This window comes from Protopterus annectens, chromosome 16.part0 (genome assembly GCF_019279795.1).
Source record: "Protopterus annectens isolate FY-2018-M chromosome 16.part0, PAN1.0, whole genome shotgun sequence".
In the NCBI taxonomy this organism is placed as follows: domain Eukaryota; kingdom Metazoa; phylum Chordata; order Ceratodontiformes; family Protopteridae; genus Protopterus; species Protopterus annectens.
Genome location: NC_056750.1, coordinates 705,524,810 through 705,548,097, shown reverse-complemented (window position 1 = coordinate 705,548,097; position 23,288 = coordinate 705,524,810). Strand labels below are relative to the sequence as shown.

The 23,288-nt window shown below is 39.7% G+C and overlaps 1 protein-coding gene across 1 annotated transcript in view; it reads right to left on the bottom strand.

Moving 5' to 3' along the window:
- LOC122791002 (torsin-1A-like) overlaps positions 1 to 23,288 on the bottom strand; it is a gene marked incomplete at its 3' end in the record, with an annotated part of 566,886 nt that overhangs the window by 461,049 nt on the left and 82,549 nt on the right. The window contains 1 exon segment of the mRNA XM_044058746.1: positions 17,426 to 17,691. Within this exon segment, the coding sequence (XP_043914681.1) occupies positions 17,426 to 17,691 (266 nt within the window).

Here is a 23,288-nt window from a genome sequence, read left to right as displayed (position 1 = left end):
AAATACACAATCTGATTCTAAAATATCTTTACAGCAGGTACAATTCTGACATTTAAAAGTACCCAACCTATCTTGTTCTAACTTATGAGTTTCCCCAAAATCTTTATAGCATAATATATTCTTTATAGATTGGTGATTTCTATATGCAAATCTAGGTTTAGGGCCTACCAATAGTTGTATTTCAGGCATTGCCATCAATATTTTTTTCAATAATATTGATAATTTGATGTGTATAACCACTATACGTCATAATATATCTACTTTTATGTTCTTGCCCTATTCTTTTTACTGTATTTAAATCATCAAGTCCAGTTAAAATAGTGCTAAATGTTGGTTTAAACATATTTTGTCTTCCTACATTCACTTCTTCCATAATATTATTAACAGTAGTTGCGTTATAACCATCAACTATAAATTCATCTTTCATTTTTAGTATTTCAGCTTCATATTCTTTATTATTTGTTGTTAGTTTGCTTACCCTAATCATCTGTGACTTAACAATTCCATTAAAATGTGGGGGGTGCATACTTGCTTTTTTCAAATATCTCACTGTGTGAACTTCTTTCTTATGTATCCTTGTTTCCAACCTTTCATTATTTTTATATAATTTTACATCTAAAAACACTATACTTTGTTTAGAATAATCCATCTTGAACTTTAAAAAATTAGTTGTGTTGTTAAGATAGGATAAATATAGCAGCAAATTGTCTTCAGTTCCTTCCCATACAAAAAAGCAGTCATCCACAAATCTAACATAGCTTTTAACATATGTATTATGTACATTATTATTGCTTAATATGTATTTTTTCTCCCAGTAATATAGCACAAGATTTGCAAACGTATTCGCCACCGAGGTTCCCATTGCTACTCCTGTTTGTTGTTTATAAGGGATACCATCGAATACAAATAAATTCGTTGTCAACACTAGATCTAAAAGTGAACATAATTTTTCAACTTCACATGGTTGCTTGGTGGAATCCATTAATAATAATCTCCTTATGGCTTCAACACCATAATCTATTGGAATGACTGTGAACAGTGATTCAACATCTAATGTCACCATTATATAATCATTCTTTACCACACCATACCATTCATTGAGTTTACATAAAAAATCAGTTGTATCTCTTATAATACTATTACATCTAGGTAGTAGTTTAGCTAGTTCTTTCTGTAAATATTTGGAGATGGGTTCGGTCACCCATCCTCTGCCCGAAACAATGGGTCTCAGTGGGGGGTCATCTATTGATTTATAAATCTTCGGAATTCCATAAATCTGTGGGGTCTTGGGGCATGGTACAGAAAAATAGTTAAATAGATCTAAAGTAATTTCATTATTTAACTGCATGTCATATATAACCATGTTCACTTTCATTGTTTGATTCTTCACTTCTACAAAAGTTATCTGCTTAAATGTGTTAGTATCCGCAAGATAGTTTTTGAACTTTGTGTTATAGACATTTCTATCCATTAGTACAATTGCCCCACCTTTATCTGCTTGTTTTATGATTAAATCTTTATCATTTTTTAATTCCAATAAGGCTTGATATTCCCCATATGTTAAGTTATATTTTCTAGTTTTATCAAATTTCTTTGCATACAAAGACCTTAGTTCAATCTCTACTATATTAATAAAGGCTAATAGTACTGGTGATAATTGTGGAATGAATGTGCTAGATTTCTTGTAAGGCATTTCAATAGAATTCGTATTTGCAAACAACAGTTTTAACATTATAGCTCTTGCGAATAGTCTAAGGTCAATAATGGCATTAACCATATCATCCATGGCAAAAGGTATGAATTTTAAACCTTTGCTCAACAATTCATAATGTTCTTCAGTTAAATAGTGTTGCGTTAAATTCAAAGTACCTTTTCTAATAGAAGGAATCGCTGTACTTATCGGCGAGGCAGTTTGCTGGTTTGCCTTGGGCTGTCGTACTTTCTTTTCGCCCCTTGTGTTACTTGCTGCTGCTGCAGGACTGTTTTTGGGGTGTTTTCCTGCTGCATTTGCCGAACTATTACCTTTTCCGGTTGTTTCAACCGAAAAGGTAAAAAAGCCGAAATCTCCGCCTGCTTTTTATTTTTAAAGTCTGTTTTTTGTTTAACTGGAGTAACCACGCTAGACGTATGGGCTTTATCCGAGCTAGTTGGTGTTGTAACTAGCTCAACTACAGCTCCTTCACCTCCTGGTCCTTCTTCGTCGTGGCGTGATCGAAATAACGTCATGCGCACTAGTTTGTTGGTTAGTGGGTGTTGCCAAAGTCACTTGCGACGGTTGTGGCAAGCAAAATTCATCAAGCTGATCTAACGATCTAGTCTTTGTAGTTTCATTCTTATTTTGCACATAGTTCTTAGTATTTCCAACAGACTTTGAGTGTTTATACTCTAGTTTGGGCCAGGAGAAGATATGGCCATTTTTAAAATCTTGTACATCGCGTTGCAGCTTACGTTTTTTCTTTAACTCAAGTCTATTATCCATAACATGCACATTTTCAATAAAGGTTTGGTAGTGTTGATTTGTTGTATCACCTTTTATGCATTCCAGTACTTGTTTTTCCAAGGCCTCTATTTCTATGAGCAAGGAATGTTCAATCTCAACAAAAAACTCATTCATGAGTTTCATGTAGTTTGCGCTTAGTTCTAAATTTAACTGCTGCCATTTTATCAGCAATTCCTCATGTGTATTACCATAAGAGGGCATCTTCAGTATACGAAGCCCCCGTGGTACAATACCCAATTCTAGGTATGCTGAAAAACTAAATCTCTGCCATTGTAATTGTTTATAGCTATTCACTTTTTTCTCTAATGTTATTATCAATTTACTCAGTTCTTTGATATCATTACCTGTAGATACATCTTGAGGTTTACTAGCATCCGCTGTTTGCAACAATGGATTATTTGCTCTCAATAACAGTCTTTTTATAGATGAAGCCATCTTAAATAGTCTGTTTCAATATTTATCCAAGAAATAAGCTGGTTTCAATGTAATACCAGTGGTATAAAGTCAGAAATCCAGGAAACAGTTCACTGCCAGTATTCAAGTAAAACAACCAAAATAATCACCAAGAACGCGTTTTTAATGTGAAAGACACATCCCTTCATCAGCATATACAATCACATCAGAATGCTCTTTATATAGAGGACTTTAAAAATCACATATCAAACCAAAGCCTATATAAATATATAAAACAATTACATCAATTACATAAATAAGATATAAAATTGACCTATATTTCTATACATAAAAACTCTAAAAGTACATTCCTTACTATACATTTAGCAAACTAGTAGCTTATACATAAATTTAACAATTATATTATTTTATTTCCAATTGTTTTTTTAACTAAAACAGGTTTTATACTTATTGCACTATTAAGACCTGGATTCAAGTCTGCCTGAAGTCTGATTATCCAACCTAATTCTTTCAACTCTATAGCATTATTTATGTTTTGCATTGTTTAACTACATCCACTACTCTAAATCTAAAACTATGATTCTCAAATTCCATAATATGCTAAAGGACCGAATTATAGAACATAGATCAGAAATCAATAGGAAGGCCTAAAGGACCGAATTATAGAACATAGATCAGAAATCAATAGGAAGGTACAAACAAATGCCCTATATAAGCATATTATGGAATTTGAGAATCATAGTTTTAGATTTAGAGTAGTGGATGTAGTTAAACAATGCAAAAGAGGTGGGGACATAAATAATGCTATAGAGTTGAAAGAATTAGGTTGGATAATCAGACTTCAGGCAGACTTGAATCCAGGTCTTAATAGTGCAATAAGTATAAAACCTGTTTTAGTTAAAAAACAATTGGAAATAAAATAATATAATTGTTAAATTTATGTATAAGCTACTAGTTTGTTAAATGTATAGTAAGGAATGTACTTTTAGAGTTTTTATGTATAGAAATATAGGTCAATTTTATATCTTATTTATGTAATTGATGTAATTGTTTTAGGTATATTATTATAGGCTGGTTTTGATCATGTGATTTTTAAAGTCCCTCTATATAAAGAGCATTCTGATGTGATTGTATATGCTGATGAAGGGATGTGTGCCCGAAAGCTTCATTAAAACTACGTTCTTGGTGATTATTTTGGTTGTTTTACTTGAATACTGGCAGTGAACTGTTTCCTGGATTTCTAACAAAAATACACACCTGGGGGATCACTTCATTGGCTATTCTTGACAGATGCTCAGTTAATCAATGAGGCGACGAAAGTGGACACACACTGGCTAGGCTTATAAATGCCCCCTGGCAGATAGCCTAGTACCTACCTATGAACCTATAAATTGGACTCAGTTGAAACCTTGGATTCATTCTAAGAGACTCTCTATTTTTGTGAAAGACCACATATGGGGAGCAGTTGAAAGGGCTTGCAGCTCGGACACCGCCTTTATTTAGTTATGGCTACCAGGAAGGCCGTTTTCCATGAAAAAAAAATTGAAATCACATGAACTAGTAGGCTCAAATTGGCTTGGAGTCATACTGCAGCACAAAAGTTAGATACCAAGGAGGCAAGGGATCCTTGACAGGTGGTCTTAGAAGAAAACCTTTCAAAAAGGTATTCCAGAGTCTGGAAGGGAACGCAAGTTCACTATTCTCATGAAAAAATGGAAATTGCAGCCAACTGAAGCTTAACAGTAGAAAAACTCGTCCCTTCCTGAAAAAGTGAGGACAGGAACAAGAGAATATCTGGCACAAAAGTAGAAAAAGGGTTCAGATTCCTGCTCTTAAGCCCAGACAGAAAACCTTTTCCATTTTACTATGGACCTTTCTGGTGAAAGGTTGCTGGGAGGGTAGGACAATATTCTTGATGGGGGACTCTAGGCCTGACTGTCTCAAATTCACTTTAATTGGAGAAATCATGCGGTTAGATGAAGGGTCCGAAGACTGGGAAGTGGGTGCTCCAAAGGATGGGAAATCAGATCCTGAAGGGGATTCAGTATGCAAGGGGGATAGTTCAGGCAAGACCAGAAGGAGCAAGGAGGATCAAGGATTTCCTCAGGCAATGCGCTTTCTGCAAAACTTTGGAAATAAGAGGAATAGGAGGGTATGCGTAGAGGAGACCTGGAAGTCAATTGTAGACTACAGCATCCCTTGAAGTACATGCTACATTTGTTGTTGGTAGGGGAGGCAAAGAGATTGCAGCACGGGTGTCCTGAATGATCAAAGACCTGCTTCGCTACTGTTGGATTGAAGGACCACTCATGAGGACTCAATATGGTTCGGCTGAGTTTGTCAACATACATGAAGTCCACAGGTATGTGTGTTGCAAGAAAGCACCCTGAAGACATTGCCCATTCCCACACTCTCATGGCCTCCTCGCACAAGCAAGATCATGTTCCCCCATTTATTGATGTACCAGACCAGTGCTATGTTGTCCATCTGAATTATAACTGTCCACAGAGGAAAGAAATCCTGAAAGGTTTGCAATGTTAGGACTGCTCTCATCTTCAAGACATTTATGTGCAATTTTGTCTCTAATGGGCCAAGTGTCTTGAACTGTCCTCCCCTGGAAATGCTCCACCCCCCCCCCCCAACAAGGAAGTGTCTGTGGTTACTGTGGGCTTGGGTGGAGGGAGTGAAAAGGGCCTGCCTACACTGAGACCCTGAGACTGAAACCACCAAAGAAGGTGCATTCTGCACACTGGCATCAATTTTGTAGACATAGACAAGATCCACTGCAGAACATGCATATGGTACCTTGCTAATGGCACAAGCTGTATAGCTGCGGCCATGGATCCTAGGGTCTGGATAACCAAGTGGGCTGGAGGATTCAGAAAATAAAAGACTTGCATAGCCTGCTCCCGGATCAGCTGTACTCTGTGAAGAGGTAATGTTACTATCTCAGAGAGGGAGTCAAGCTGGACTCCTATAAATGCTGTTTGCGTCAGAACCAGAATTGACTTTGAAAGGTTCACTTTTATCCTCAATTGCCTGAACAGGAGTAGGACATACTGAATGGCTTGTGACAGTTGACGCCTCATGGGTGCAATGTGGAGCCATTTGTCAAGGTATGGAAACACCGGGAATCCCCGCTGCCTCCGGTGAACCACCACTACTACTACTACCATAAATTTGGTAAACACCCGGGGGGCTCTGTGTTGAGTCCAAAGGGCAGGGCTCTGAACTGGTAATGACTGGCACCTATTGGAAGCGAGGATGTCTCCTGGAGTGCCTATCATGATGTGATAGTAGGTGCCCTGGAGAGCCACTGAGCAAATAAAGTTGTCTGGTGTAAGAGAGAGGCAGAATGGACTGAACAGTGCCCATCTGGAACTTAGACTTCTTGACAGATAGATTCAACTTGCTGTGGTCCAAATAGAATGCAGGTCCACTGTCTTTTTTGGCACAAAAAAGAAGCTAGAGCAAGTTCTAGATCTTCTTTGTCCTGCTGGGACCTTCTGGATGGCTCATTTTTGAAGGTCAACTTCCTTGAAGGCCAACTCCCTCTGACTGGGTAGAATGTCGGGGAGATGCCTTGGGGTTGAAAAAAGGGAATGAAATAACCCCTGGAATGATGTTGAACACCCACTGATTGGAGATTATGTTTATCCAGGCTAGTGGGTGAAGAGAAAGACAACCCCCGATGCCCCCAGGGCAGGGCAGCTGGGCAACACTTCAGGAGTGCTGAAAGGGCTGCCAAGAGAAAGGTTCCCTGCAGCCCTGATTTTGCGGACTCCCCCTGCCTCTAGTGCAGCATCTACCATTGAATCCTCTCCCCCTGCCTCTGGGAAGACAAATCAAGAGCGTCCTGGAAGACAGTGACATCTGGAACCACATCAGCTCAGCTTCTCTTTGGGTCTTGAAGAAAGATCTCTGAGGAGTAGAAAATCTGATCCCAACAGCACACAAGATCTTCCATTCCTGCTCACTACAGATTAAAGTCTCTTTCACAGAAGGTCTAAAGAGGGTGGAACCTGTCAAAGGGAGCATTAGTAAAAGATGCTTTGAAGGCCTCCACAAATCCGCATAGTCATAAGCGAGCATTGTGCCTTATAGCTATGCTGGTACCTGCTGCTCAGGAAATTGGCATTCCTCGCTAATTCCTCGATGAGGTTAAAGTGAAGAGCTTGGAAAACACCTTCTTGAGGTCCACGTCCGGCAGCACTCTAAGGGAAGTGGTGAGTTCGTTCAAGTCCCTTTGAAGGCAAGTTAAGTGTGCCAGGTAATTAACTGCCCTCAGTCCAAAGGTAGCTGAGGCAAACACTTCCCAAGCCGGTCAGTCACCCAAGACTCCCTGTTCAGGAGATGAACCATGGAACTCTCCTCCGCCAACTCCTTTGTGGTGGGAGCAGCAACCACAACGGCATTGACTGGGACTCCCTTGCTCCAAAAGGGTCGGTCCACAGGAAGGAATAGGAACTAGTCAGCTCACTTAGGCACTGGTTCCAGTGTCTGGTTCCTTCTGGGCCCTGTAGGAAACAAGATCCACGAACATCAGCAGGGGGAGGGGGATACCCACGAAGTAGATGGGCCAGTCCCAAACACCTTCAACAATACAGACTCCTCAGAGGACAAGGATTGGGGGAGACCATCTGCCTTTTTGCCTCAGGATCTCAAGGATGTCCCCAAAGGGGACATCAGACTGAGATCTGTGGGACCAGTCTCCTTCATTGAGGTCCGTGTCCTCTGTAAGGGACTCCATGGGAGAGTCCAAGTGCCTCCTCTTGCACTTTTCTCTTACGAGGTGCCTTGTCTGTGGTGGACTCTGGGGGGACTCGAAGATGCAGGGACACAGGGAGGAAACCCTTTCAAGACTGCTACGGGAGGGCCGACGCTGGACAGGATGCAAGGCCTCACCACCTAAGGTGGAGAAGATCAAGGCTGGATCCAGAAGAGCAGATGTCGTCACTCCAATACTGAAGGTCATCTCTATCACCCTGAAAGCTGATGGACTGGAAGAGGTCCTATCCCCATTCCCAGAGGGGGAGGCTACCTGGAAAAAAGAAATGACCACGACAGTAAAGCAACTCCTGGACAACACCAGACTGGAGCTGTCTAGGGCCAAGGTCCCCAGGGGGAGGGATCGGTCCAAAAGGCCAGGACCAGACCTCACCCATATGGAACTAGCACTGACCACTCCCAGCCTGGGGCCCACTCTGGCCCAAGGGTGTGAGAAGAGAGCAAGCCAGGGACCCTGATGGATTTGAGATAAAAGGAATACTCAGCACCACTAGGATCTAACTCTAGATATCCAAGTCCTAAGATTCCAAAGCCCTTGGAATCGGAAGAGGAAAATGTTGACAAGTGATTGGGGAGGCTCCTGTAGCTGGATGGACTGGGGATGCCAGAAGCTCAAATTCTGAGCTTTGAGGAAGCTCATCATCTTCTCCATTCCTGATGGTGAACTCCTAGATGATCTAAAGGAAGTAGAGGAGTGATTAGACTTAGCTGGAGGTCCAATTGTGCACTCCAAGACCTGTGTCTATGCCATGGAGTTCAGCTCAGAGGGCTAGGAGCCTACGGAAACAAATGCCTGGAGGATTCAAGTGAAGCTGAATCCTCTAATTATACGAGGACTCGATAAGCCTGCAAGATCCAAAGGCTGAGGTAAAAGCCATTGGATCTGATAAGCCTGCAAGATCCAAAGGCTGAGGTAAAAGCCATTGGATCCGATGAACTGGTCAGATCAGAGTCTGGTCTTAACTGGATCAGAGGTCCTTCAAATCAGGAGGCCGCCATGGATCTAGTAGAAGACACCAAATATCAGAGATCCAAAGATCGCAGATCTGACAGAGCCTGGACTGGTCTTGAATCCAGATTCCTAGGATTACGCAGTCTAGGTTTTTTTGATGTCACCAAAGGAACGGAAGGGGCCTTCCGCTTAGAATCAGAAGAGGAAGCCTGGGGGGGACGGGACAAGACAAAGGACCCCCCGAACTATATCTGAGAAACAATTTGTTACGGCTCTCCACTAAAGCCCTGGGATTGAATGCGACAGAAGTTGCATTCAACCTCTAAGTGAGGAGCTCTTCAACAGTAGTAACAGCAGTAACATTCCTCGTACAAGTCAGAATTGGGCATCTTTCAATCCGCACAAGGAGCGCTTTTTAAACCCAGAGAGTTTCTCACACATACTGAAAGAAAAAAAATGAGGAAAGAAAAAAAAACCCGTCTCAGAGGGAAAAAAAAAAGCACCAAACGCCTAACCTACAAGAGATGAACTATCCTACAGAACTAGAATGCCTAAGGGAGGAGAGGGAAAAGCCTACAGCTAACACTAAAACCTAACACTAACAAGTTTAAAAACTGATTAAAGATAAACTAAGCTAGAAGAAAGCTGAAAACAGGCAAGATATGTCCTTAGCAAAACATGGCAAACGAGGTCTGAGCGTTAAAGGGCAGCAAGGGATTATGGGAGAGGGAGGTGCTTGAGCCTTTTATCTGTTTGAGTCTTGGATCTGTAAGATAAAGTTGTCAGCTTGGATCCAATGTCGGATCCAAGACCCTATTGAGAGGAATGACTACCTTGATAACAGATCTGAAGTTATAGATTACCTACGAAATGAAAGATTAGGTTTAGAAAATCCAGCAACTCTTACGAACATTATGTTGTGGTGTGATGGGCCAATGATTTCCATTATGAAGCAGCAGCAGATACATGATGCATTCAAAGAGTATAGGACACAGGAAGATGTTCTGGAACTTTGAGCACAAAGAATGCATTCTCAGTTTAGAAAAAAAAAATTTACAATGGATGAGCTGCTTGATTTAGATGGATGAGCATATTAAGATCAATGAAAGAAATAGATTACAAAAATGAAATAAGACCCAAAATGTTAGAAGTCTGACGAATGCAGTAATCAAGACTATTAGGAGTAAATAGAATACATTACTGTGCAGCTAAATTAATAACTGGCAATTCTTGCCACAAAAAAGAGAGCAATAAGAGAAGGGGGGATAAAATGCCACCATGGAAGTGCTGAAATAAAGAAAACTATGAAACAAAAGGCAAAAAGTGTCACTTTTAAAGAGTACAGAAGGCAGCACAGACCAACCAATAATGACTTAGAAGTATAAAAGCAAAGCAGAGTAAACAGACCAGTAACTATCATATGCTACTACAAAAATGGAATACATCAGCACAGGCAGAAAAAAAGTTAGAAGATATCATAATCATCTTTCAGCTTTTCCCGTTAGGGGTCGCCACAGCGGATCATCTATTTACATGTCTTCCAGTCCTCTGCATCTTGCTCTGTCACACCAACCACCTGCATGTCCTCTCTCCTCACATCCATAAACCTCATCTTAGGTCTTCCTCTTTTCCTGTTACCTGGCAGTTTCATCCTTAGCATCTTTTTCCCAATATAATCAGCATCCCTCCTCAGCACATGTCCAAACCAACATAATCTTGCCTCTGGCTTTGTCTCCAAACCTTCCAACCTGGGCTGACCCTCTAATATACTTATTCCTGATTCTGTCCACCCTCATCACACCCAGTGCAAATCTTAACATCTTTAACTCTGTGACATCCAGCTCTAACTTCTACCTTTTTGTCAATGCCACTGTCTCCAACCCATATAACATAGCTGGTCTCATTACCCTCTTATAGAGCTTCCCTTTCACTCGTACTGGTACTAGTCTGTCACAAATTACTCCTGACACTCTTCTCCACCCACTCTATCCTGCCTGTACTCTCTTCTTTACCTCTCCAACACTCACCATTACTCTGAACTACTGATCACAAATATTTAAAACTCAACCACCTTCACCACCTCTACTCCTTGCATCACCACCATTCCTCTATCATCCCTCTCATTCACACGCATATTTTCCGTCTTAGTCCTGCTGACCTTCACTCCTCTTCTCTCTAGAGCAGATCTCTGCTGACCTTCATTCCTCTTCTCTCTAGAGCATATCTCCATCTCTCCAGGGTCTCCTCCACCTGTTACCTACTCTCACTACAGATCACAATGTCATCTGCAATCATAGTCCACGGGGACTCATGTCTGATCTCATCTGTCAACCTGTCCATCACCATTGCAAATAAGAAAGGGCTCAGAGCTGATCCTTGATGTAATCTCACCTCCACCTTAAATGCATCCTTCACTCCCACAGCAGACCTCACCGCTGTCACACTACCCTTGTACATATCCTGTACCACTCTTGCATACTTCTCTGACACTCCCGACTTCCTCGTACAATACCACAACTCCCCTCTAAGCACCCTGTCATTTGCTTTCCCTAAATCTACAAAAACGCAATGCAACTCCTTCTGACCCTCTCTGTACATAAACACTCAGAGCAAACATCACATCTGTAGTGCTCTTTCCCGGCATGAAACCATACTACTGATCACTAATCATCACGTCCCTCCTTAACCTAGCTTCCACTACTCTTTCCCATAACTTCATGCTGTGACTGATCAGTTTAATCCCTCTGTAGTTACTACAGCTCTGCACATCACCCTTATTCTTAAAAATTGGTACCAAAACCCTTTCTTCATTCCTCAGGCATCCTCTCACTTTCCAAGACTTCATTAAACAATCTGGTTAAAAACTCCACTGCCATTTCACCTAAACACCTCCATGCTTCCACAGGTAGGTCATCTGGGCCAACAGCCTTTCCATTCTTCATCCTCTTCACAGCTATCCTTACTTCCTCCTTGCTAATCCATTGCACTTCATGATTCACTATCTCCACATCATCCAACCTTCTCTCCCTCTCATTCTCTTCATTTATCAACCCCTCAAAGTACTCTCTTCACCTGCTCAACACACACTCCTCGCTTGTATGTTTCCCTTATTATCCTTTATCACCTTTACCTGCTGCACATCTTTCTTGGCTTGGTCCCTCTGTCTAGCCAATCGGTACAGGTCCTTTTCTCCCTCCTTAGTGTTGAACCTTTCATGCAACTTCATATACCTTTATCCTTGACCACCTCTGTCTTTGCCATGCACCTCATCTCCTTATACTCCTGTCTTTCTTCATCTCTCGGACAATCCCACTTCTTGGCCAACCTCTTTCTCGGAATACTCTCCTGTACTTCCTCATTCCACCACCATGTCTCCTTGTCGTCCTTCCGCTGTCCAGATGTCATACCAAGCACCTTTCTAGCAGTCTCCCTTACTAGCTCTGCTGTAGTTACCCAGCTATTTGGCAACTCTACACTGCCACCCAGTGCCTGTCTTAACTCATCCCTGAACTCCACCTCACAATTACCCTATTTCAATTTCCATTTGATCCTTGGTGCTGCCCTCACACTCCTCCTCTTCTTGATCACCGTCATCCTACAAACCACATTAAGGAAATATACAAGTAATTCACTGATGACCCAAAAAGTTTTCCAGAGAACTGGGAAACAAAGCAAAAGAAGAGGGAGACACCACCAAAAGGAGAAACATGTTGATGAAATATTTATGAAGACCCTATGGAACAAAGATGCTGAATGGACAGAAGTTATAAGAAAACGTAATGAGCTCAAATGTATGGGATATGAAAAGTGATGAACAGCTAAAGAAAAACAAAACTAGTAAGCTTACAGATTGGAAAACCCCAGGCCCAGATGCAGTACTTCTGGCTAAAAAGTGTTAACATCTTTACATGCAGATTTAGCCCAGATTAAAAATTACTTTCAAGCGCATCTCAAACAGACACCAACCTGCTTAACAGGACAAAATACGCCTCTGTTCGAGTGAACCTGTAAGCCACCCTAAAACTATACACCAATAACTTGCCTTCTGACAATGTACAAGCTACATACTGTTATTGATACAGTTTGACATCTGGAAAACTCAAAATCATGGAAAAGAACAAAATGCTAAGAAAAGTAAGTCATATAGAGCAAAAGGATCGTTTGTTGCAAAATAAAGCCCAACAGGGAACCTTAAAAGGGAAGAATCTAAGCATGGGACGGGATAGATTACAGAAGCATTTGACATCAACATAGATTCATGTATAAAGGAGGGATTACCGATGTACAAGACACTACATTGATCACTTACATTACTGTGACCATGAAACAGTGACAAACCACTTTGCAGTTGAGCCATAACAAATGGCAAATCATCATCACAGGCATAAAAATTATAAGGGGGATATATTCCAGGGTAATTCTTTGTCAAAGATGCTACTTTTGTCTTGCCCTTAACCCACTAAGCTGTTTACTTAACAGGTCATGGTTACAAAATTGTCTCTCAGAAAACAACTTAAAGACTTCTCATTTACTTTTTGCGAATGACCTAGTTCAGATGAAGAGCTGGAAGTGCAAGTGGTACAAACTTTCTCAAGCAATAGAAAATTGTGCAAAAGCAATGGTTAAAGCAGGAAAGTTGCAGTACCAAGAAAATACCAGGACAGGAATGCAATATAAAGGAACTGTAGCAGGAGGCTATGTATAAACATTTGGGAACTGATGAAGGATCATCAACAAATGTGAATAAAACTCACTAAGAAATACTTCAAAAGACTAAAACTAACACTGAAAACAGCACTGACATCTAGGAATAAAGTCCAAGCTGTAAAATAATTTGCTCTTCCTATTCAACTATTCAAGCCTACATTGTTGGGGTAACTGGCCCCAAAAGGTATTGGATCAGTTGGATAGGAAAATAAGGAAAGTGCTTCACAGTTATCAAATGTACAAAAATCTGTCTATATCAATGTATACTTTCCTTGCTGTGAAAAAGGTATGGGTCTCTTCACAAATGATTAACTGTAACAAGAAACAAAGCAAAAAAAAAAAGAAAAACCAAAAGAAATACACAGACACACAATGTGCTAAAGAAAGAATGTAAGGAGAAGGAAAGAAATTTGGAAAAGCCATAACTATTGTGGAAAATGGAGATCTCCGGGAACAACCTCATGCTAATCATGATTTGACAGGATTGGTGAAGTCTTAACCAAAAGATAAAAAGTTAATAATGGCTTCCTGTGATAGTGGACAATACATACTGGTTTATAAAGTCCACTGAACAAGTAAGAGAAACAGGCAAATGTAGGGTCTGCATTTAGGAAAAAAGGAAAAAATGTTGCACATCTTGCTACCAAATGTAATACAATCATGGTAGGGCCTGTACACCAAAAGGAACAACGTGGCAAGACTTGCAATGGGACTGAGCAAACATTGCAATATGGAAAGTGGATGAAAAGCATTGGAAACATTAACCACAATGCATTAGAAAATGAAGTATACATCACACAGGATCACCCATTACCAACAGTTCAAAAGATGCGAGAAAACCAGATATAATAGTCCATAAAACAAGACAAAAGCAGCATTACTAATGCAATTGCTACACCTAGTGATTCTAGTATCTCATGTACAGAGAGTGCCATAAAATATCCAGATTTGCAGACAAACAATGTGGAAGATGCTCAGTTCCAGCAGTAGGAGAAATGGGTCTAATACAAAGAATCTGCAGTCATACTCGCACATGCTGCTAATACACGTTACTCTGTATAAACTGCAGAAGTCAAATTCTGGGCACATTACAGGTGCTGCAAAGAGCACTTCTGGCTATCAAACACATAAAATACTAATTTAATGAACTTTAAATATACCCTGACTTAGGAATGTGGTCCATTCTAATCATGGTATTAGCAAACCAACAGACTTGGAGAAATTAAACAGAAGACAGGAGCTTGGGTTTCATGCCACACATGAATCATAAGCCACATCCAGTGGAATACAAAACTACAGTCCCTGAAATAGAACCAAGTTGAATAAAGGTGCACAAGTTGTGCAGGGAGCACCATTTTATGCTGCAGGTTAGCAACATCAATACCCCCTGATGATGATCAAAATTACTTGGTTTGGTGTGAATAAAGTAGATGCCTTACAGGCTCTAAAACTATGGTGTATATAATAAACATACTCTGGACCTGAAGGACAGTAAAATCACTGCACAAACAAAATTACTACTCAGGATTAGACATCATTGCACTAATCAATTCATTCTGATAGTTCAAATTTTCAGGAAGTGCAGTCTATTCAATCTAAGGCCCATGTGACAGAAAACAAGACATGCTAATGCTTGTGTAGCCTCAACGTTAAAACCTTAGGGGTATACCAGCGGAAACTTGTGTAAGGTAGCAGTATGCATCCATCATCAAAACGTACCACTGAGTTATTCTGTCTGTAAATTCAATTAAATTTATAGTGATGGGGATGTTTATCAAAGGCGGTGTAATGTAAATTCACCACTCCCCCAAAAAATTAAAAAATAAATAAATTAAAAACACACATGGAAAGCAAGTTTATTTCTGTCAAGATTCTGAGATTGAGAGCGCACATATTTCCAGGGTTAAATAGTATTGTTAGTTTAAAATCCATACTAGCTTCGAGATAGTCTTGTCATTACCTGATTACTATAGCCATCACATCTGTTTTTCTCATTTCCACCTCACTTTCTTTTCCCCCCATCACAACTCCTTCCTCTTCCCTCCTTTCTTCTTTTCCTCCTCTCCCCCATTTTCCTTCCCCTTTTTTTCAATTCCCTTCTCCTGTCCCTCTGCCCCCCACTCCCCTTCCCCACTCAGCCTTTCTTTCTTTCCTTTCTTTCACCCTTTCCTTCCTTTTTTCCCCTTTTTTTCCCTTCTTCTTTGTTCTTCTTTTAGATGTGAACTGATGTAACTATTAATTAGATGTTTTGACATATGATGGATTTCTTATTTACAAGTATTATATTTCTAACAGAGATTACATTAATATCAAATATAGGCTATTAATTTATGTTGGTATTTAAGACCATTCAGACATTATTATCTTATATACCACATATTTTCAATTTTAGTGATTTTAAGTGTCATAATTTGTATATGTATATATTATTTATTGATTAGTTAATCATATAACATAATATAATACTAATGGTCAGAGTATATATATATATATATATATATATATATATATATATATATACACACACACACACACACACACACACACGTTTTCTGATATGCATATATCTATATATGACAACATATACATATTTATATATCTATTTATTTCTGTAGTTGACATTTATGTATATATTTTTTATATTCTTTATATATTTCATACATATTTTAATATATTTCATGAATCCATATATGCTCATCTAAGAATTGATATTGTCTTGAACAATTGATGAATTATTGCATACTAGGCACACGTTGCTAAAAACTAGATATGTTTTAGTTGATCACTTTAAAATGTTTATAGCTAAAAGCATATAGTTCAACGTACTATGTATCAGGCTTTGTTTTGCTTTGTTTAGCTTAACTCTTCATTATTGTCAAAACTATTATAAATCCATATTAGTGTTTCTTAGGAGTGAGCTATAGCTTTATCTTTCAAATGACTAACTTACATCTCAAAACAGAAGTTTTTAAGTAAGATTTGAATGCAATGAATTGATGTTAAGTACATTATTATTTGATTATTTAATTGAATGAAAGAAAAAGCGGGAAATTAAGGAATGTTTCTTGCTATATAAGCCTTTAGCTTTTTACTAGTTATTGTAACCTGAAGAAGCATACAGTCCATATGCGAAAGCGCTTGTTATTTTTATTTTTAATAAAACCATCAGTTTTGTATCCTTACATCGTGGTGATCTTTGCTTGGTGTTCCTGAAACACATAAAATACTAATTTAATGAACTTTAAATATACCCTGACTTAGGAATGTGGTCCATTCTAATCATGGTATTAGCAAACCAACAGACTTGGAGAAATTAAACAGAAGACAGGAGCTTGGGTTTCATGCCACACATGAATCATAAGCCACATCCAGTGGAATACAAAACTACAGTCCCTGAAATAGAACCAAGTTGGGAGCACCATTTTATGCTGCAGGTTAGCAACATCAATACCCCCTGATGATTATCAAAATTACTTGGTTTGGTGTGAATAAAGTAGATGCCTTACAGGCTCTAAAACTATGGTGTATAGAATAAACATACTCTGGACCTGAAGGACAGTAAAATCACTGCACAAACAAAATTACTACTCAGGATTAGACATTATTGCACTAATCAATTCATTCTGATAGTTCAAATTTTCAGGAAGTGCAGTCTATTCAATCTAAGGCCCATGTGACAGAAAACAAGACATGCTAATGCTTGTGTAGCCTCAACGTTAAAACCTTAGGGGTATACCAGCGGAAACTTGTGTAAGGTAGCAGTATGCATCCATCATCAAAACGTACCACTGAGTTATTCTGTCTGTAAATTCAATTAAATTTATAGTGATGGGGATGTTTATCAAAGGCAGTGGTAATGTAAATTCACCACTCCCCAAAAAAAAAAAAAAATAAATAAATTAAAACACACATGGAAAGCAAGTTTATTTCTGTCAACGGCTCACTGTAGACAGTAAAAGAAAAATTATGTCCTGCGTGCTAGCCTTCACAACTGAAAGTTCAATCTGAAAACATCTGTATGCATCACTAAGTGCCATGCATAAAAAGGTCTCTTAAATGCTTGCCTTGTACTTGTTGACGCAGTCCCGATTTGGGAAGTGTAAGGTAGGCTCAAAGTGATGTACGTACTTGCTCTTCATTCCATCTTTATAAATGCTCTCTGCAATGATTCTGCTGATGAAGTTTTTCCCAGTACCAGTCCATCCATGGAAGGAGAGTGTCAGGGGCTTTTTAGGATTGCTGTTATGTATAAAACCTGGTACAGCCTTCATAACCACTTGCGTTGCAAGATGCTGCCCAAAGACATTTTCATGTAATTTCTCTCTCAGAGCTTTTTAAAGAACCAACACATAAGGGGAAGAAAAAAAAAAGCATCCATTACTGCAAAAGGTCCCACATTTAGAACAGTGCTAGTCTGCACAATTTTTCATGTTGTAGGAGTACAGTGACCAATGGATTATACTCATTACATTTACATCAACAAAAACTCAAGTAATACAATGGCAGCAGAATTAGGCCCAAAAGCACTGCACAGGGGACGAATGCATTAAGAATCTAATACATTTCATTATTTAATATTGGATTTCATGTAGTCTCCACTTATATACCATGGGACTAAGCAAACCACTAAAATATACCACCATGGGAAAGGTACTTAATCACAGTAGGTCTTGTGGCATTAAGCAACCATTTCACACCATTTCACCACATTAATCTTTTGCATGTTAAAAAATGTACTAACAAAACTGTGAATGCAAAGTTGCTTCAAGGTAAACTGCCGTCTTTCTTCGAGGGAAGTAAAGTATGTAGTAACACAGATAAAAAAAAATAAATGAAAATAAACTTTGCTTTTTTTTATAGAAATAGCCTATGTTGGCTTTATGATGTGGCTGTGTAAATGGTAGTTTGGGGTTTTACAAGTACACAATTGCCTACACAAAGACTATTTGGACAGCACAGAGAATGTTAAAACACTCTAAAGATGGTTGACAAGACCCATGCATATGGGGCAATTAAGCACTGAACAGCACTGTGGGCTATTTTCTGCCACTACATTTAAACCTGCTTTCAGAGGTCTAACAACCAGAAGCCACCATCTCCCAATCCGGAAGCAACAGCGCAAGCTATCTACACACAAGACAGTCTTCCAAACACACAACGGTCCAGCCACACACTATCGCATAATATATACATAAATAAAAGGAAAGGAACTTAACCATATTTCCAAACATGTACACACATGCATACAATGCATCTCCAAGCTATTTTCAGGGCTGTAACAAAAGTACAGTTGTGTACACTTACCATAAATGTAGATGTTAGAGTGTATTCACTGTTGCAGTCATTACATTTGGGTAATCTGCTGGCAGGTTGCGCTCAGTCGGCCTGAATTCCAAAGTCTTGGGTCCTGCGTCAGTTGCTGTCTCTTCCATGATGTCAGGTCATCAGGGGTATAAAACATGCAGCCAATGCCATTTTCTTTGGTTTTTCTTGCCCCCAATGTCAGGTGCCCCCAAAAATGGCAGCTATATATATATATATATATATATATATATATATATATATATATATATATATATATATATATATATATATATATATATATATAAATACACATGTATCAATATAAACTTTGCCTTCATCTACAAGCAAATACACCACATAAGTTGTAAAGATAGAGAAGGGAAGATAAACTTTAGAATGGCAGGGGGATGGAGGGAGGGTAACCTGGACTGCAATTTGTGAATACACTCGAACATCTACATTAGTGTACACAACTGTACTATGTTCATGTTTCACTGTTGCAGTCACTACATTTGGGTAGAATCCCAAAGCTATGGTTGGGAGGCCGGAGCTAAATAGCATTAGGTGCGGCTATAAGGCCCTACAGCACTGCAGTGGCAAAGCCTGCCCTGGACTTCGAGTAAAGAGGCAAATGGTAATGCTTTGTAAAGGTGTGAACAGAACTCAAAGTAGCAGCCTCCAGAATGTCTTTGGTTGTCTTTCAGGAGAATCAACTGAATCCCATCACTCCACTGTCTAAATCTTTGCATAAAATCAAACTACATTATGACAGGGAGACAGAGTGAGAACTGGAGACCAATAAGGCATCTATTCCCAGTTTGCAGATGCCAGTGATGTGGAGTTGAAGTACCTGAACAACCTTCCTGGGCAGAGGGTGATCACCTCCACCAGTGCTGTATATTATTCCTTGAAATGGCCACTTACCCAATTTTTAATCGCTTAGCAGTAGGCCCAAATGCTGAAATTAGCATCAACTGTTGCATCTACATATGAAACACCCCTATCATCCATTTTCCTTTATCTGCAGCCTCTCTTTAGTAATATCCATTCTAAAGCTGCCTTGATACCAATCACTCCTGCCTTAGCCCTCCAATTTATGTTAAGTAGCACCTCAAAAATCCATTTTACATTCTACAGCCCATTTTTTTTTGTTTTTTGCTGCCTTACTCTACTACATCTCCTTTAGTAATTTGCAACCAGCCCTTCACTACTGCTTGACAGATTAAATCATATCTTCAGCATTAACACAAATACTACACAACCCACACAATCAGTTAAGCTAATAAAGTGGCCATTAACAGAAAACTAAAAAAGGAAACAAATATGTGCAATATATACAAAAGCTTCATTACTCAAATGAGCCAATGATCGAAAGTGTCGCTGCTTTTCCCAATGCCCCTCTTCAACAAGGAACTGGATACCAGTTAAAATGTGCAAGTGACCACCCTCAAATTTTATTAACTCATGCACAAACATTACACAGAAATAGGCTGCCTCTGGAAGGGCAAGGTAAGTCACGTTATCAGCTCTTATGGAGCATGAAGTACAAGATTACCTCATTGTCCTCATTTGTTTCTTAGTTTAATGTGGCTTTATAAATTTGGCAATGCCTTTGTACAGTCTCAGGATACCTAATCTATGCCCTGGACATCTATCTCCTTCAAAATTTGTCATGCATGTTGCCTCAGCATCCACAGTACCATCATCCAGAAACTAGAATTGGCTCTCCAAAGCAGATTAGGAAACAGATAATTGGCAAAGGCGGTGTGTTACTCATCTGTTTCTGTATGCAGTCTGCTGCAGTTTGGCTAGAACAGCAGTGAATTTCCAAGTACCCATTACCACTTTAGACTTCAACTGGGATTATTAGTCAGGACAGTGTTTAACAGCCTCAAGAGGCTCTCCCCCTCCTGGCATCATCAGGTATCTCTATAACCATTATTTTGGATTGTAGCGCTCTCGCTTCATCTGCATCCACAACCACTCACACGTTTCCCTCCAGACTAATGTAGAGGATGACCAAGTATTGGGACATGGAGAAAATCTCATTCTAGTAGCTGAAAATCCCCTAGCTTTGAGAACATGTGGTGTGAAATTCTGCAAGTCTTGCTTGACAACTGCACATCATAAAAGATTTGCCTTCTTTAGATGTTTTAAGATGGTGCATTTTAATCACTTTCAATGAGCAGACAAAAAAGAAACTTTCCCCCAAGAAGGATGTTGATGCTCCATGGGGGCATTATGGTGCATGAGCTGCAAAATACACTACTAGTTTTGTTGTGTCCATCACTACCAGCTCTAGAAAGCCCATTACCCCCCTCCATCCAATACACTCAGTCCAAAAAGCTTCAGGATATTCGGACAGGCTGTCTTCCAGGTCTCAGCTTTTGTTTAGTTTCTGCAACTGTCTGCCCTTCTCTGCAATTTACACTACACATTTTATTCAGAAAGCTTGGAAATTCTATCCAGATGCAAGGAAGGCAGTCTTAGCAATGCAAGAATCCTTGGCTGCTTTCAACTTGGTACTATACAAGTAATGCCTTCCAGGATTTGTGCCACAAGCCAGGTGCTTTTATCAGGATTACTGTCTGTGCAGAGGATCATGAGGTGGCTAAAGACTCTGCTCCTATCAATGTGACAAAGTGTCTGATTTTAACACTTACCAACACAAAATTTACAACCACTGTAGTCCAACACCTAGACTAATGGTAGAGAATTTGAAATGCCCCCAGGGAAGCAAACTTTTTTTTGACCACACTGTAGCTTTATGCAACAGACAGCCACTAAGAGAAGCCGCTCATTGTATGGCCATTAGCTCCCCCTTCCCATTTAAATTAACAGATTTTGCATCACATTTTTTAAAACTGAACAAAAAATACTCTAGTTACGCAATGCAGGTAGATAAACATGCAGAGAAATATAAACATAAACTTACACAGAGAAAACAGATATACAGTTTTAAACAGACTAAGAAAATATCTACCTGCAGCTAAACCTTACCACAGCTTAACTAAAATAAATTACTGAACCCCAAGTTACACTGGTCAGACTTCCAGAAGACATTACAAAACATCAGCAGAGTCAAAATCATACATCTGTACACCACAAGGCTCCAGGGTAGTAGTTTTCCCAGTCTGTTTATTCAGCTGTGTGTTACGCTTCTCCAATACCAAAACCACAGATGCAATGAAGTGGTTCACATTTACTTGCTAATGTGCGTGTTTTCCTGATCTCCTTAAAGAATTTTCTAATAGTGCTTTTACAGATTTTCACTTCTTGGCTTAGGAGTATTCAGTCGCAAGGCAGAAAAGCACAGTTTTGTACCTACCATAAATGTAGATGTTAGAGTGTCTTCACTGCTGCAGTCATTACACTTGGGTTATCCTGCCGTCAGGCGGTCCCGCAATCGGCCAGAGTTCCAAATTCTTGGTCTGGCGTCGGTTGCTGTCACCTCCTCCCGGACGTCAATGCGTCAGGGGTATACAAGAAGCAGCAGACGCCATTTTCTTCAGTTATTCTTGCCCCAGATGTCAGGTGCCCCCCAAAAAAAGATAGGCAATACATATTGCTTACAAAACATACAATAAGGTAAAAACAAAACCTTCAGTAACCAGCAAATACACCACATAGGCAGTATAGTGTAGAAAGTTATAGATAAGACCCAGCTAAGAAAGAGGGGATGGCGGGTGGGTAACCAGGACTGCAGCAGTGAAGACACTCGAACATCTACATTTATGGTAGGTACAAAACTGTACTATGTTCATAGTGTTTCACTGCTGCAGTCATTGCACTTGGGTAGAATCCCAAAGCTGAATCTGGGTGGCTGCTTCTATACAGGATTTGGTGTGGCTATGAGGCCCTGCAGCACTGCAGTGGCAAAGCCAGCTCTGGATCTAGAGTAAAGAGGCAAGTGATAATGCTTGGTAAAGGTGTGCACTGAACTATAAGTTGCAGCTTCCAAAATTTCTTTGGTAGGTACTCCTCTAAGGTAGGCAGCAGAAGTTGCATTTGCCCTGGTGGAATGTGGTCTAATGTTAGATGGTTCAGGTTTCCCATGCTGTGTGTAGCAGAACCAGATACACACTGTCCTATTCACTTTGAAATGGTCTGCTTTGAAATAGCCTTTCCCTGTGAACTTGCAGCATAAGATACAAACAATTGTTCAGTTTTCCTGAAAGCTTTTGTTTTGTCCAAGTAGAAGCGTAATTGCCTATGTATGTCCAAGGAATGTAGAATTCTCTCCCCTTTATTTTGGGGATTTGGATAAAATGTTGGCAAGTGAAAAGTTTGGTTAAGAGCCACACTGGATACCACCTTAGGCATAAATGAAGGGTTTGTTCTTAAGGAAACCCTATCTTGGTGGAAAATGATAAGGCTCCACTGCCATTAGTGCCTGTAGTTCTGAGACTCTTCGTGCTGAGGTTATTGCAGTAGCAGAGCAGCTTTCCATGATATAGATTTTAATTCTGCTAAATTGGCGGGCTCAAAAAGGAGGTAGAGTTTTTCCAAGACAAAATTGAGGTCCCAAGTAGGTGTTGGTGCTCTCCGGGGCGGTCTTATGTTTTTAGCCACTCTGAGGTACTGCTTTAACAATGAATGAGAGAAAATAGGAGGATCTGTGTT